The following is a 17,667-nucleotide window of genomic DNA, read 5'->3' on the forward strand; positions in this document are numbered from 1 at the left end:
TCTTCCTGTTTCCCACCCTAGGGACTGCTTTGGGACGTCCCATGGTTAACTGTGTCCCCCAATGAAGTGATAAAGAAAGAGGGATTTTTGGTTATCACTGTAAAATCTTTCTTGGAGCCTTCATTGGAGGACACGGCACCCTCCCTAACTGTTTGTACCATTACTGTGCCTTCGTTGTTGGATCGGTCCATATGTTGAGTTTTGGTTGCTTCTCCTACTGCTTTAACACTGAGGTACTTTGTGCCTGTCGGTGGGTATATACTGCTGAGGAAAAGCTATTTTTCCTTTTTTTTTTTTTTTTTTTGTTTACATAGTGTCAGCTTCCTAGTGACAGCAGCATACACCCATGGTTACCTGTGTCCCCCAATGAAGGCTCCAAGAAAGAGATTTTACGGTGAATACCAAAAATCCCTCTTTTCTTTTTTGCAGACATTAATCAGAGGCGTGTGTGTAAATAAGGCCACAATGAAATTAACTTTAGAATATTGCTTTTTTTCCAGGATATACAAACTTCATGATCATTTAACTCCAGAAAAAGTGATCCCACTTTCAAATACAGATGAGGAGACCGCAATCCCTCAGAATAGGTATGTATGTACCATTGTCACCTTGTATAAAATCAGTATATTAGTGTTATCTGTTTAACCTGGCTGTTTTACCGATTGGTTATAGGCGCTCATACAGGGCATCACTTGGTGAGATTGCTGTTGCGTTTGATTTTGGCCCGTTGGTTACCGTGTCAAGGGGTGTTGGTCTGCACAGTAAGGAAAACACTGCCTATCCCCTCTACATACTATATGAGAATGGAGAGACGTTCCTCATGTACATTCAGTTACAGGGCAGGTGAGATGTATTGCTCTGTTTTTATCCACACTATACTAGTGGCACATCGTAAGTACAGAGTTAGTATGGCTGTTACAGAGGCTAAGTCCCCCTACAACACTGTATAACAGATTTGAAATGCATTTTGGGGGTGATGGACTCCCTTTAAGATCTTGGCTGAACCAGGCCTAAATATTTTTATACAGTTAGGTCCATACATATTTGGACATATACAACATTTTTCTAATTTTTGTTATAGACATTACCACAATGAATTTTAAGCAAAACAATTCAGATGCAGTTGAAGTTCAGACTTTCAGCTTTCATTTGAGGGTATCCACATTAAAATTGGATGAAGGGTTTCAGCTCCTTAACATGTGCCACCCTGTTTTTAAAGAGACCAAAAGTAATTGGACAGATTAAATAATTTTAAATAAAATGTTCATTTCTAGTACTTGGTTGAAAACCCTTTGTTGGCAATGACTGCCTGAAGTCTTGAACTCATGGACATCACCAGACAGTGTTTCCTCCTTTTTGATGCTCTGCCAGGCCTCCACTGCGGTGGTTTTCAGTTGCTGTTTGTTTGTGGGCCTTTCTGTCTGAAGTTTAGTCTTTAACAAGTGAAATGCATGCTCAATTGGGTTGAGATCAGGTGACTGACTTGGCCATTCAAGAATATTCCACTTCTTTGCTTTAATAAACTCCTGGGTTGCTTTGGCTTTATGTTTTGGGTCATTGTCCATCTGTAGTATGAAACGACGACCAATCAGTTTGGCTGGATCTGAGCACCAGTATGGCTCTGAATACCTCAGAATTCATTTGGCTGCTTCTGTCCTGTGTCACATCATCAATAAACACAAGTGACCCAGTGCCACTGGCAGCCATGCATGCCCAAGCCATCACACTGCCTCTGCCATGTTTTACAGATGATGTGGTATGCTTTGGATCATGAGCTGTACCACGCCTTTGCCATACTTTTCTCTTTCCATCATTCTGGTAGAGGTTGTTCTTGGTTTCATCTGTCCAAAGAATGTTCTTCCAGAACTGTGCTGGCTTTTTTAGATGTTTTTTAGCAAAGTCCAGTCGAGCCTTTTTATTCTTGATGCTTATGAGTGGCTTGCACCGTGCAGTGAACCCTCTGTATTTACTTTCCTGCAGTCTTCTCTTTATGGTAGATTTGGATATTGATACGCCGACCTCCTGGAGAGTGTTGTTCACTTGGTTGGCTGTTGTGAAGGGGTTTCTCTTCACCATGGAGATTATTCTGCGATCATCCACCTCTGTTGTATTCCGTGGGCGCCCAGGTCTTTTTGCATTGATGAGTTCACCAGTGCTTTCATTCTTTCTCAGGATGTACCAAACTGTAGATTTTGCCACTTCTAATATTGTAGCAATTTCTCGGATGGGTTTTTTCTGTTTTCGCAGCTTAAGGATGGCTTGTTTCACCTGCATGGAGAGCTCCTTTAACCGCATGTTTACTTCATAGCAAAACCTTCCAAATGCAAGCACCACACCTCAAACCAACTCCAGGCCTTTTATCTGCTTAATTGAGAATGACATAACGAAGGGATTGCCCACACCTGTCCATGAAATAGCCCTGGAGTCAATTGTCCAATTACTTTTGGTCCCTCTAAAAACAGGGTGGCACATGTTAAGGAGCTGAAACTCCTAAACCCTTCATCCAATTTTAATGTGGATACCCTCAAATGAAAGCTGAAAGTCTGAACTTCAACTGCATCTGAATTATTTTGTTTAAAATTCATTGTGGTAATGTCTGTAACCAAAATTAGAAAAATGTTGTCTCTGTCCAAATATATATATGGACCTAACTGTATATGGAGAGTTGTCAGCTTGGCTGATTCTTACAGCCTGTTTTTGTTCTTGCAGTAACAGCAATGTTGGCAGGCTGCTTGGCCCCCTGCTTATGCACCCTGCTGCCGAGGATAACTACGGATTTGATGCTTGCTCGGTGCTTTGCTTGTCCTGTGTCCCAAACATCCTTGTGATTGCAACTGAATCTGGACTCTTATATCACTGTGTGGTGTTGGAAGGTGAAGAGGATGATGAGCAGACTGTAAGTAATCCATCATCTGTTCATGGTGGCCTGCGTTGCGGTACTGTAGCTTTAAAGGTAATCTGTATAGCACTGGGCCATATATGACCTGTTAATATGGGCGTACAGGTAATAGAAATGTTAAACTAGTCCTACTTGTATGGCTCATATTAACAGCCTTGTTGTTGATAAATGTTATATTCTTTCTGTATGTTAATGATTTCTTCCAGGCTCCAGGGTGTGTTGGGCCTGGAAGAAATCCCTGCCTCCTGTCCTTATAATACTACTCCCCTCCCATGCATGTCAGTTATGACCCCGTAATCTTGCGTCTGTGCCCCCTCAAAAGTCCATACCTCTTCCTCTCTTCTATGGGCTGTGCATTCAGGGATCTTCTGCGCAGGCTCTGTCGAGTCACTGTGACCTCCAGCATGCACGCCGAAAAGGTGCTCTCCTCATTTCCTCCCTGCACAATCATCTCTAGGAACCATGTGTGGATAGCGATGACTATGTAGGGAGTAAGTGTGGAGAGTACCTTTTATAGGTGCACACTCCAGAGGTCACTGGAGCGGAAGTCGCCGACACCTGCACAGAAGATCCCTGAATGTAGCACCCACATAAGGGAGGAAGAATGGACCCATGGAAGTGTCAGGTTTTTACCTGCTCGCCTTGAACAATGATATCATGTTGAATAATGGACTTTCAATTCATAAGATATTGGTGAGTGATGCATTTCTATTCCTACTTCGTGAATTCATGCTATACTTTGAGCTGAGCACCACCCATATGCAGTCATGGCCTAAAGTATTGACACCCCTGCAATTCTGTCAGATAATACTCATTTTCCTCCTGAAAATGATTGCAAACACAAATTATTTGGTATTCATTTAATTTGTCTTAAATGAAAAAACACAAAAAAGAATTGTCCTAAAGCCAAATTGGATACAATTCCACACCAAACTTAAAAAAAGGGGATGGACAAAAGTATTGGCACTGTTTGAAAAATCATGTGATGCTTCTCTAATTTGGGTAATTAACAGCACCTGTAACTTACCTGTGGCCCCTAACAGGTGTTGGCAATAACTAAATCAAACTTGCAGCCAGTTGACATGGATTAAAGTTGACTCAACCTCTGTCCTGTGTCCTTGGGTGTACCACATTGAGCATGGAGAAAAGAAAGAAGAGCAAATAACTGTCTGAGGACTTGAGAAACCAAATTGTGAGGAAGCATGAGCAATCTCAAGGCTACAAGTCCATCTCCAAAGACCTGAATGTTCCTGTGTCTACCGTGCGCAGTGCCATCAAGAAGTTTAAAGCCCATGCCACTGTGGCTAACCTCCCTAGATGTGGACGGAAAAGAGAAATTGACAAGAGATTTCAACGCAAGATTGTGCAGATGTTGGATAAAGAACCTCGATTAACATCCAAACAAGTTCAAGCTGCCCTGCAGTTCGACGGTACAACAGTGTCAACCCGTACTATCCGTCGGCGTCTGAATGAAAAGGGACTGTATCGTAGAAGACCCAGAAAGACCCCACTTCTTACCCCGAGACATAAAAAAGCCAGGCTGGAGTTTGCCAAAACTTACCTGAGAAAGCCTAAAACGTTTTGGAAGAATGTTCTCTGGTCAGATGAGACAAAAGTAGAGCTTTTTGGGCAAAGGCATCAAAATAGAGTTTACAGGAGAAAAAAAGAGGCATTCAAAGAAAAGAACACGGTCCCTACAGCCAAACATGGTGGAGGTTCCATGATGTTTTGGGGCTGCTTTGCTGCCTCTGGCACTGGACTGCTTGACCGTGTGCATGGCATTATGAAGTCTGAAGACTACCAACAAATTTTGCAGCATAATGTAGGGCCCAGTATGAGAAAGCTGGGTCTCCCTCAGAGGTCATGGGTCTTCCAGCAGGACAATGACCCAAAACACACTTCAAAAGCACTAGAAAATGGTTTGAGAGAAAGCACTGGAGACTTCTAAGGTGGCCAGCAATGAGTCCAGACCTGAATCCCATAGATCACCTGTGGAGAAATCTAAAAATGGCAGTTTGGAGAAGGCAGCCTTCAAATATCAGGGACCTAGAGCAGTTTGCCAAAGAAGAATGGTCTAAAATTCCAGCAGAGCATTGTAAGAAACTCATTGATGGTTATCGGAAGCGGTTGGTCGCAGTTATTTTGGCTAAAGGTTGTGCAACCAAGTATTAGGCTGAGGGTGCCAATACTTTTGTCTGGCCCATTTTTTGGAGTTTTATGTGAAATGATAAATGTTTTGCTTCATTCTCGTGTTTTTTTTCATTTAAGACAAATTAAATGAAGATAATACCAAATAATTTGTGTTTGCAATCATTTTCAGGAAGAAAATGAGTATTATCTGACAGAATTGCAGGAGTGTCAATACTTTTGGCCATGACTGTATATCCTATAAGAATTTGTATATTGACGGCCATCCATACAAATATTTGCAGATCAAAAAGTTGGTGCCTCTTTACTCTTCTATGCACTTTAATGAAATGGTCATGCCGAGGCACCTGACCCACAAGTGACCCCTCAAGGAATGTATCTAGATGTGTGATGAGCAGGGCTGTGGATGGTACAAAATGGACCGACTGACTACTAAAATGTATAATAAATTGTGTCCTCTACTACAATGCAGGATGTGCAGTAAATGTTTTCTTAATAATTTGAGAAAATTATGAAATGACCTATAAATATCTGTTCTGTTCATGACCTAAGGATCTCTGCTTTTAGTGGAGATGAATCTGTGCTGCACTTTATGTACATGCTCAGTAGTGAGGCAGTGCTGTGGGGTCAGTTAGAGAAATTGACGAGTTTGAGTCTGTGGTTTGGCTTACCGACTCCACAACCCTTTGGAGTGGTTATTTTTCCCACAAAAATGTTTTAGCCCCAGTTTTTGTTTTTTTCATTTTCACAATGATAGCAGGAGAAATTGAACAACAAATTTCGGGGTCAATTTTCTGCTGAGTACACAGATCCATCATATGTGGTCACAAACTAATTTTGAGGCACAGTGCAAAGCTCAGAAGGGAAGAAGCACCATATTGGAGTTCAGGTTTTGCTGGAATGGTTTGAGGGTGCCACATCACATTGGTAGAGCCTAACTAATATGACAGTTTTATAGGTCGGGTTGTTCCGGATGACACCAAATATGTACTTTCTCCTTCGCCTCATTGGGGGACCCAGGACCATGGGACACAGGACCATGGGTTATGCTGCTGTCACTAGGAGGCTGACACTAAGCTGAGACAAAAAAAGGTTAGCTCCTCCCCTGCAGTATACACCCTCATGCTGGCTTGCAGAGACCCAGTTCAAGCTTAGTGTCCGTAGGAGGCACACTGATTTTTAATCTCACGGATTTTTTCTTTTTTATCTATTCCGGACGAAGGGGGCGACGGATTCTTCCAAGGTCCGATCTCCCCCGAACCAGCAACAGGCGAGCACGGGAGTTTCACCTCACCGTATCCTCTCCTGCGACGTGGGAGCCACTGCCTGAGCTGACCTTTTTTGGCGACGGTTTTTTCCCTAAAAGGGCGCCGATCTCCCCTCTTTATACAGACGAGCACTGGTGTTTTACCTCCAGTATCCTCCTCTGCAGCCAGGCTTTTTGTATTGCCGGACGTCTGCCCTGTCCACCAGGTTTTACCCTCGGCTGTACAGAGGCTCTTTCCCCGTGGCGTCCGTGCAGACCACACTGCATCACCAATGCTCTGCGTGACTCAGGTGGTGGACGGTTCCTCTCCACCCCCCGTCGGGGGCTGGTGGATAGAGGCTTCCCAACCCCTGCACCGTCCCTATTCCAAGGCACCCTCTCACCTCCTCGGGGTAAGTGTCTCGTGGGGGGATGAGGGGGGGTCGCCGGCGGTCCGGAGGACTCCTCTTAAGTAGCGGCACATCGGCGGGCTGAAGCCGCACATTCCCCTTTTTTTTTCTCGGCACTTGCGGCCGCGCGCCGGGCCGGGGCCGCAAATTTAGCCCCCGGCTTCGGCCTAGCCGCTGGTCGCTGCCGATAGGCTCCGCCCACTCCTGCGCGTCATCGGCGGCGCCGCCCCCCGGTCCTGGCGCCTCTCGCAGCCCCCGAGATCTCTCTCCTGATCTCGGCGGCCATCTTGGTCCCTCACTACACGCCGCAGCTCCAGCTCTGCCGCATCTCCTGTGTGTCACAGCGCCCACGTGCAGCCAGTTTTCTCTACTCAGAGGGGAATCCTTCGCAGTTCGTCTTCTCAGGACAGCGGGACACAGGACCGGGGTAAGGAGACATCGTTAGCTCTCCTCTGCAGCGCCGCCCTCTGCTTCCCAGGCACGGTCATAGTTTATAGTCCCTGTGGTTTTTTTGCATTAGAATCATGTCACAGTCAAGGTCTAAAAAATCCTCTAAGGTGCATACGACCTTTTTTTTTTTCTGCGTGTACCACCTGCCAGGCCCCACTTCCTAGGCCTCAAAGTTCTCCCCTCTGCTCTGCCTGCGATGCTCCATGTGCCCAGGAGCCCTCCACCGACTCTGGCGTACCTAGTCCCCCCCCCCCCCCCCGTGGGTCGCTTCACTTTCGCAGTCCCTGGATTTTTTAGCCAACGCCATCAAATCCATTCAAAATCCTCCCGGGGAACGGGGTAATCCGTTACAGGTGTTAAGAGATCCCTCCATAGCAGGGGAATCATCGGTCAGCAGGGGCCGCTCTCTCCACAAAGAAGCACGGCCATCCCGAAAACGGATCCGGACTACCTCTCCTGAGCGCTCACCTCGCCACTCAGACTCTGACAGCTCCACCTCTCGCTCACCCTCTTTGGGGGCTCACAGCGTTCACGACTCTGAACATGAGTCCGAGGTATCATTGGACCCGGAGGCTCCGGAGTTCAGAGCTACGGTTGACTCCCTCATTGTAGCAGTCAATCACGCACTTAAGGTGGATGACGACTCTAATTCCGCTCCTGAACACGCGGTCTCTTTTACCAGAACCAAACGTTCCCACAAATCTTTTGCCTCTCATCCAGCCTTTCTGGATATAGTCAGGCGTCACAGGGAGCGTCCAGATAAGCGTTTCACGGGTAAGAAGGACCTGGTATCGAAGTATCCCTTCTCAGCGGATCTCGTGAAAGACTGTCCCGGATGGCGCTTCAATTAAGAGTCCCACTGAACGCCAGCTAGACTCTCTCTAGCTCGGTCAGTGTATGAAGCCTCTGGCTCTTCCCTGTCCCCCTCCTTCGCCGCGGCTTGGGTGACCAAGGCAATGGTTTCCTGGGCGGATGCTCTAGCGAAATCCATTAATGAGCAGGACCTCCCGTCTGAGATGGCGGACCTAGCTAAGCAGTTAGCCATGGCCAGTGATTACGTGATGTTCGCATCCCTCGACGCGGCGAATTGCGCAGCATCGGCGGCTTCCAACGCCATCGCTATCAGAAGGGCTCTGTGGCTCAGAGAGTGGCGCGCAGATTCTTCCTCTAAAAAATCTCTGATCTCTCTCCCTTTTCAAAGCGGGCGTCTTTTCGGCGAAAAGCTTGACCAGCTTATTTCCGACGCCACAGGGGGAAAGAGCAAGTTCCTTCCCCAACAGAGGCCCAAGACGGCTTTCCAGCGCCAGCCTTACTTTCGTTTTCGTACCAGCCCAGCCTGGTCCAATCCCACCGGTCTTCCCAGATCGGACTGTTCCGCTCGCGCAGACAGAGACTCTCGTCCCTCCTTCAGGCCGAATCCTTCCTGGCGCGGGAAACCGAGGCAGCCCAGAACCCGAGGTTCCAGACCTCCCAGATTCCCGTCTCAATGACTCGGGAACGGCGCCAGTCGATACCATCAGAGTAGGCGGACGTCTACTCCTTTTTCAGCAAGCCTGGCTCTCCGTCGTTCACGACGAATGGGTCAGGGATCTGGTATCGTCTGGCTACAAAATAGAGTTCTCCTCTCCTCCTCCAACTCTGTTTTTCCCCTCTCGTCTCCCCAGTTCGGGAGCTCAGTCTCGCGCCCTCCTTTGCGCCATTCACTCCCTCCGCCAGAGCGGGGTCATTGTTCCGGTCCCGGAACACGAGAGGTTCAAAGGTTTCTACTCAAACCTCTTCGTCGTGCCAAAGAAGGACGGAAAAGTGCGTCCCATTTTGGATCTGAAGCTCCTGAACAAGTGCGTAAGAGTCCGGCACTTCAGGATGGAATCGCTCAGATCGGTCATCTCTTCTATGGAAAGAGGGGAATTCTTGGCCTCGATAGACATCAAGGATGCCTATCTTCACATCCCGATTTTTCCCGCCTCATCAGAGGTTCCTCCGCTTTGCCGTTCTGGAGGATCACTTCCAGTTCACGGCCTTACCCTTCGGTCTCGCCACGGCGCCCAGGGTATTTACCAAGGTCATGGCGGCTGTCATGGCCATCCTTCATTCTCGAGGAGTCGCCGTGTTACCTTACTTAGACGATCTCCTCATAAAGGGCCCGTCTTTTCATGCCTGCGAGTCAAGCGTCCACATTACCCTGGATTCTCTTTCGCGCCTGGGTTGGTTGATCAACTTGGACAAGTCCTCGCCCGTTCCTGCCCGTCGGATCTCCTTTCTGGGAATGATCCTGGACACTTCAAGGGGGCTGGTATTGCTTCCTCGGTCCAAGGCCCAAGCGCTCCAACAGGGAGCCCGTACGCTCTGCCATCCTCGCCCGCGAACCATTCGATTCGCCATGAAAATCCTGGGAAAGATGGTTGCAGCAATCGAAGCGGTTCCCTTTGCTCAACTCCATCTCCGTCCCTTGCAACAGGCTTTGCTGGACAATTGGGACAGGAGTCTCTCAACTCTCGACCGCCCTTGTCCCCTGTCCCCACGGGTCAGACAATCTCTCGTATGGTGGACCCTGGGCCCATCTCTTCTCCAGGGGAAGTCCTTCCTTCCGATCCGCTGGTTAGTGGTAACCACCGAAGCCAGTCTTCTTGGCTGGGGGGCGGTGTTTCTTCACCACTCTGCTCAGGGCTGTTGGACTGTTCGGGAGTCCAGACTCCCCATCAACATCCTAGAGATTTGTGCTATCAGACTTGCACTGAGTCGCCTTCACGCTCTGCTCGCGGGTCACCCAATACGAGTCCAATTGGACAACGTCACGGCGGTGGCTTACATCAACCACCAGGGGGGTACCCGCAGCAGGGCGGTGATGCGGGAAGTCTCTCTCATCCTTCGTTGGGCCGAAACCAACCACTCCATCTCCGCGGTGCACATTCCGGGAGTCGAGAACTGGGCGGCGGACTTCCTGAGCTGCCAGGGCCTTGCCTCGGGGGAGTGGGAACTCCACCCAGAGGTTTTTCACCAGATCTGTCTTCGTTGGGGGACCCCGGACGTGGATCTGATGGCGTCCAGATTGAACGCCAAAGTCCACAACTTCATTGCACGCTCTCGGGATCCCCAGGCCATAGGAGTGGACGCGCTGATTTCTCCGTGGCATCAGTTTCAGCTCCCATACGTGTTCCTCCCCTTCCCTTACTGCCGAAGGTGATCCGAAAGATCAAGACTGAGGGAGTTCCGGTCATTCTGGTCGCCCCAGACTGGCCTCGCCGCGCTTGGTACGCGGAACTTGTTCAGCTCGTAGCCGACGTTCCCTTGCGGTTGCCAGACCACCCAGACCTGCTTCGCCAAGGACCGATCTACCATCAGAGCTCAGGGGCCCTACGTCTAACGGCGTGGCTGTTGAAACCTGGATTCTAACTCGTGCCGGTTTCTCTCAGCAGGTCATTCCCACCATGTTAAGTGCTCGCAAGGCGTCTTCCGCCTCCATCTACCACCGCGTCTGGAAGACCTTCTTCTCATGGTGCAGGCTTCGAGGGCACCCTCCGCTCGTTTTCTCTATCCCTTGTATCCTGAATTTTCTTCAGTCTGGTCTGGATTCCGGTTTGGCCCTGAGTTCTCTCAAAGGTCAGATCTCAGCGTTATCCGTGCTGTTCCAGCGTAGGATCGCCTCCAACCTTCAGGTCAAGACTTTCATCCAGGGAGTCTCCCATGTGGTTCCTCCCTACAGGATGCCGTTGGAGACCTGGGATCTCAACTTGGTCCTGGGGGTTCTTCAGGAACCTCCGTTCGAACCCCTTCAAGACGTTCCGCTCTCTGTCCTCTCTTGGAAGGTTGCCTTCCTGGTAGCGGTGACGTCCATCAGAAGGGTTTCAGAGCTTGCCGCTTTATCCTGCCGGGCACCTTTCCTTGCCTTTCATCAGGACAAGGTAGTCCTACGCCCTTCCCCGGCGTTTCTTCCGAAGGTGGTCTCATCGTTCCACCTTAACGAGGACATCATTCTTCCCTCCTTTTGCCCGCAGCCCAAACATAGGGTCGAGAAGGCTCTTCATACTCTGGACGTGGTACGGGCCCTCAGGAGGTACATTTCCAGAACGGCGCATTTCAGAAAATCGGACGCCTTTTTCGTGCTCCCGGAGGGTCACAGAAAGGGTTTGGCTGCGTCAAAATCCACGATAGCCAGATGGATCCGATCTGCTATCCAGGAATCCTATTGGGGCAGTCCAATCCCGGCGGGGATTAGAGCACACTCCACTCGGTCGATGGGTGCTTCCTGGGCCATCCGGCACCAGGCAACAGCGGAGCAGGTTTGCAAGGCCGCAACGTGGTCCAGCCTGCATACTTTCACAAAGCATTACAATGTCAACATTCACTCCTCTGCGGACGCGGCCCTTGGCAGGCGTATCCTGCAGGCGGCCGTTGCGCATTTGTAGTCAGATGGTACACGGAGTTATTTGGTTGTATTATTTCCCTCCCAGGGACTGCTTTGGGACGTCCCATGGTCCTGTGTCCCCCAATGAGGCGAAGGAGAAATAGGGATTTTTGTGTGTACTCACCGTAAAATCCTTTTCTCCGAGCCACTCATTGGGGGACACAGCACCCACCCTGGTAGCCTTACGGCTCGTTACCTTTTTTGGTCTTTGACTGTTTGTTTGACATGTTATATTCTAACGTTACTTGTTATACTGTTGGTATTATCCTACTGCTTTTGCACTGAACTGGGTCTCTGGAAGCCAGCATGAGGGTGTATACTGCAGGGGAGGAGCTAACCTTTTTTTGTCTCAGCTTAGTGTCAGCCTCCTAGTGACAGCAGCATAACCCATGGTCCTGTGTCCCCATGGTCCCGTGTCCCATGGTCCTGTGACCCCCAATGAGTGGCTCGGAGAAAAGGATTTTACGGTGAGTACACACAAAAATCCCTATTATTTTTTTTTTGTTTTTTTTGTTTTTGTTTTTGTTTTTTTTTGTTGTGTAGTCACAAAAACTTTATGTATGCATGTTTGATGTTTTTTGAGTACAAAATATTTACTGTATTTTTTTTGGATTATAAGACGCACCCCAAATTTTGAAGAGAAAAATAGGAATTTTTATTTATTTATTTTTTTAATAAAATGGTGGTTGTTCTTATAATCCATGCGTCTTATTGCTTACCGGGGGTGGTGGCTGCGGGGTTCCAGGGTCACTGCTGGAGGAGGCAGGAGTGGGGTGATGCTGCAGGCTGGGATGAGGGGGGTGTCCGGCACTGCTGTGGTGGCTCTGCCCAGATCTCCATCTGCTCATGCACTGGCCCCTGGCGGCCATTTTCCCAGAGTCCACCGCACAGGAAACCATGGAATTGTGGGAGGCTCTGGCCTTTCACAAAATGTCGGCAGAGCCCCGCGCAGCAACATCGGACACCTCCACAGCACCGCCGGGCACCCCTTCATCCCAGCCTTCGACCTGCAGCAACAGTACGGTGTATCTGCATTATAAGACGCACCCCCATTCCACACACCCCCACTTATAATCTGAAAAATACGGGATATACTTTTGCACAACTTTTTTTTCTTAGACTCTCTGTGGGACTTTCAGCAGTTTGATACCTGGTAACTTGCAACGTCCGTTAGACCATGCTCTGCTGGGCTTGCCATAGCTTCGTTGTGTTACCATGGCAAGGATTCAGGCCCTCGTGATGCCGCGGGGGGCACCACTCCTGGCAGTGGGAGCCGAGTGTTGGCTGTAATGATTGCTGAACACCTGGTTGCAGTCTTGCACAGCTCCTGTGTGCACGCGATCGCCATGGCATATATATACTTCTTTGATCGGGAAGTCCTTCCCTTCAGTGACCTATACAAGTACTTAATATGTCGTGATCGGTTTATAGAAAGGAATACCCACTGCTCTCTCATCAATGTCATTATATTCAAGATACTTTGTTGATTAGTACACTGTAAAGACGCATGAGCCAGTTGAAGACAGATTAGCGACAAAATAAGGAAGACTCTTTGACCCGTCCCTGATCTTTATCACAAGGTCGCAATATATCTGAATCACTGAAATACAGCATATAAGGCATGACCTTGTTATATAGGGATAACTTAAGAGTCCATCCATCTGGGGAATAGTAGAGGGTAGTGCAGGCACATCTTGTGCCATTGCAGTGTGCGAGCGGTTTAAACATCTGTTCTAAAACCTCACTACATAGTAGCAGAGCAGCATGCAATTGTGTGGCTGTAGGAGCTGAGTCCCCATTGTGAAGACAGAATCGTTTTATTACGGTCTCTGCCTTCTCAATCTCTATCTACACAGTGCAAAAGTGACGTGTGCACAGTAATAGAAAGCGCTGACAGTGCTTCCTCCTTTATCACGTGACCACTTCGTATATCTAGGAGACCTATACAGCCGGGAGGTATTTGCCACAGTTACAAGGGAAATAAGAGGTATTTAAATGCCCCGAAAGACTTTGTATGACCGTATGGTGGCAGTGTGTAAAATATATGAAAAAACCTGGTTAAAAATAAATTTGTGACCTTGTAGGTCAAAATTGCTGTTACTATCTCCACCCCATAAGTGTCTGATAATAAATCTTTTTTTATAGAATGGGGAATACCTTTTTAAATGCATTTCGGCACTTCTTTTTGGCCATAAAAAATGGGAAAATTGGACACTTATTTCCTTTTTCGACGAATATCGCCTAAATCGGAGGTCCCCAACTCCAGTCCTCAAGGCCCACCAACAGGTCATGTTTTCAGGATTTCCTTTGTATTGCACAGGTGATGCAATTATTACCTGGGCAAGACTAAGGAAATCCTGAAAACATGACCTGTTGGTGGGCCTTGAGGACTGGAGTTGGGATCCTCTGGCCTAAATGATGGCAAAAAAGAGGGACATAAAAAGGAAACCTCATGTATCTCTACCCCTCCTCCTCCTCCAACAAAATGCAAAGTAACTTAAATAACCAAACTAGAAAAAAAATGTTGGTTCTTTAATCCCCATGTATGAAAAAAACCCAAAATGTGCCTGGTCAGGAATGGTGCAAATGGTCTCGGCTTGAACTAGTTAAGTAGATGAAACAAGGTACGTGTTTTCCGTATAACTTTGCTGTATAGCTTTCCTGTGGCGTCACTAGCTCATGTTTCATTAATCTAGTCTGGCAAGTCTTGGAACTACAGCTCTGACCTGATCCCGTCCCTCTATGTCTTTGAGTGTGTTGAGCTTGAACTAGCGCTGAAACTGACAACCGAGGAAGAGGAAGAATCCATCAACAATGATTTCTCGTGTCCAATTAAGCTACACAGAGGTAATTTACTACAAAGTGGTCTTGAATTGTTGACAAAGAATGTCAGAATCTGGACTTGACTGAATGAAACTTATAAGACCTGGTCAATCACTAAAACAAGAAGGTACTGCACTTGGCTGAGCACTTTAGCCTGTTTTGAAATTGAAGGGAGCCTCCGCATCTACCATCGCACCTCTCGCCCACTGATCAAAACCGACTAGATGTCAAAAGATTTTTAAAATAACTACCTCTCATAATAAAGTGTGTCGTGGGTGTCGTTTGCTACCCCAGCATGTACAGTTAGAATGGTTTTCTTGCTGGCATGACTATTACACACAGAAGATTAGTGGTAGTATTCGCATTAGGTTTGGCTTACCGACTCCACAGCCCTGGAGCAAATACTGTCCACTTTTGACCTGGTGACAGGTCCTCTTTAATGGAGTATTTGCATCAATCAGCGCATTTAAAAAAAAAAAAAAAAAAAAGCCACTGAATATACCGTACCATAGTTTCACAAGACTGGCATATTGTAGTAAAATGGCAACACTCGCACATATTCTCATAAATAATAGATGTACAGGGTAAAATAGGAGGAAATGTGTTTGTATTCACTGGTAGCCCCCAAAATTGAGTAAAAGAAACTTAAAGGGGTATTCCTATCTCAATATGTAGTAGATGTAATAATAAATATTAACAAATCCCTTCAATTAAAATGTATAGTTCTACTGATTCACTATGTCGCTTACCCCATGTGCAGGCACTGCAGGAGCTAAGATATCCATGGTTACGACCACTAGCAACTAACGAACTGTCACTATGTGAATAGGTATCCATGGTTACTACCAACTTACTGCAATGCCCTGCACATGGAGTAAACGACATGGCCAATCTGAAGAACTATACTACATTTCTATTTGGAGGTATTTGCTAATATTATTATTACACCTACTACATATTGGAATAGGATCTTAAAGGGACACTGTCACCTGAATTTGGAGGGAACAATCTTCAGCCATGGAGGCGGGGTTTTTGGGTGTTTGATTTACCCTTTCCTTACCCGCCGGCTGCAATATTGGATTGAAGTTCATTCTCTGTTTTCCATAGTACACGCCTGCGCAAGGCAATCTTGCCTTGTGCAGGCGTGTACTACAGAGGACAGAAAATGAACTTCAATCCAATATTGCAGCCAGCGGGTAAGGAAAGGGTGAATCAAAAACCCCAAAACCCCGCCTCCATGGCTGAAGATTGTTCCCTCCAAATTCAGGTGACAGTGTCCCTTTTAAAGATGGGAATATCCCTTTAACTTTCTAAAGTGCGACATTTCCCATGTCAAATCAAGGCCTCATTCGCATACATGATAATAAGTCTGAGCCAAAATGCTGAAACAAAAATGTTTCTAGTCTTGGAAGTCCAGAAATGGGCATTAAGGGGTTAAAGGTGTTGAGGAGAATGTGTATTTATAATGCTAACCTTTTTCTAATGTTCTTAGACCCTGGTTTATCATTACCAAACTCCAGTTCCCCCTTTCCCTAATGTATTTTGGCATAATTTTTCCTCGCTCCGTTTTATGAAGTGTCTTTTTGTGCCAAAAAGTCGCAAAAATTGTTCAAAACAGGAAAAAAAAGACCATTTTTGACTTTGTGACAAATTCAGGCTCCTTTTTTTTTTTTTTTTTAAGCATTTGGCGCCAAAAATGGCAACTAATACCACAAGACAAGGAAGAAAGTGACCTAAAAACACTCCCACAAATGATAAACCGCGGCCTAAGTTACATTGTCGGTGCCACTAATGCTCTCTGTTCTTAATTCTAGACCCAGTTTGTTTGTCAAGATATCATTGCACTCATGTGGCTGGCATTCACAGCGTTGGCCTGGCTTGGCTCAGTAAACTGGAGAAGTTTCTCAGTGCAGGTGTATATAGGTTTTTTTTTTTTTTTTTATAGAATTGATATTCATTGCTTAAGTAGTTGGTATTTTTTTTTTACACTCTTTCTAAATGTATTTGCAGGGGAAGAGGATAAAGATAGTTTGCAAGAATTGGCTGCCGAACAGAAGTGCTTTGTGGAGCATATTCTATGTACTAAGCCCCTGCCATGCAAGTACGTAATTGGGCAGCACTGTGTCTGCCGCTCAACCGTGTGCATTTTGCGTATGAAGGTTTTATTACAACTTAAAGGGCAATACAAGATTTATAGAACTACCGCTACCTAATGTGGCATGTAACGTTAATTCTCCTGCTCTTCCAGCTTCTCTAGGCTCCATTTATTTTGTCACCTGCTAACGTGGCACGATATAACTTCTAACTGTATGGTGATCATGTGTTTGTCTATGTACCTGTTAGTTCTTCATGGTACCTATTATTCCGTATTACGAGCCAGGGAAGAGGGTAAATGCAGGGGATACAGAACAGGATATCTTTTGGATTATGCCTCTTGTCTTGTTTTTTTATTTTATAATTTTGTTTAATTGAAGATTGTACAATATAATAAGGTTACATCATAGAACAAACAATATTTCCTATTGCTCATAGTGTCTGGCAAATCTAATTCTGCCCTTAACATACCATGGGTCTAATATCTTAACCAAAAGCACCATATGTCAGATACTTTATCACAAAAGAATACTCCTCATCGCCGGGGCACTAAGGGGAATACAACCAAGGCTTCCATACATTATCACAGTTTTAGGACAGTGTCTATTTTTCTATACCACCCTCTCATAGGAAGCTGCAGTGTTGCCATATTGACCCAGTGTGAAATCTGTGGGGTCTTGTAGTCATCCATCTCATGGCTGTAGCCTTGCAAGCTAAAAGTTGTTTTCCTGAGAAGAGTGTGGTGTTAGTGAGGCCGGGTCTCCTCATCTGGGATTCCTAATGTACGCATCTTAGGGCAGGGGGTGTATGATCACGATGAGGTCAGGTGTATAAAATCTGCGTCCTTTTCCTCACACCTAAGGCAATCTGCAGTGGTAGATCTTCCCATTTTATATAACTGCTAGGTGGCAGGTAGCACTGATAGTCCAAATGTATATAGTCCATCTTATTATTAGTTTTTGGTGAAACATTGTGGGGAGGTCAAGACCTTTCTCCTGCCTTCCTCTGATAGGGAGAGTATTGCTGTCCTCCATTTGGCCTCTGCCAACAATGGCGATGTGGATCATCTACTGCTTTGTAATTGGGTGTATAAAAAGGAGATAACTTGCCTTGGGTTCCTGGCTCCTTGGAATACCTATCAGGGGGTATTGGGATATGAGAGAATTTCCAATGTCTGGGAACTGGGTCTTTA

At 46.7% G+C, this 17,667-nt stretch overlaps 1 protein-coding gene across 2 annotated transcripts in view; it reads left to right on the forward strand.

The window, feature by feature from the left end:
• The window catches only part of NUP88 (nucleoporin 88), a 96,997-nt gene that overhangs the window by 10,985 nt on the left and 68,345 nt on the right, over window positions 1–17,667 (forward strand). For both annotated transcript variants that reach the window (XM_069757487.1, XM_069757486.1), the window contains exons 4-9: window positions 501–587; window positions 673–843; window positions 2,710–2,896; window positions 14,255–14,405; window positions 16,196–16,294; window positions 16,392–16,482. In XM_069757487.1, coding sequence (XP_069613588.1) covers window positions 501–587; window positions 673–843; window positions 2,710–2,896; window positions 14,255–14,405; window positions 16,196–16,294; window positions 16,392–16,482 — 786 coding nt within the window. The remainder of the gene's footprint in view (window positions 1–500; window positions 588–672; window positions 844–2,709; window positions 2,897–14,254; window positions 14,406–16,195; window positions 16,295–16,391; window positions 16,483–17,667) is intronic.

The sequence above is a fragment of the Ranitomeya imitator genome, chromosome 3, assembly GCF_032444005.1.
Source record: "Ranitomeya imitator isolate aRanImi1 chromosome 3, aRanImi1.pri, whole genome shotgun sequence".
NCBI lineage: Eukaryota > Metazoa > Chordata > Amphibia > Anura > Dendrobatidae > Ranitomeya > Ranitomeya imitator.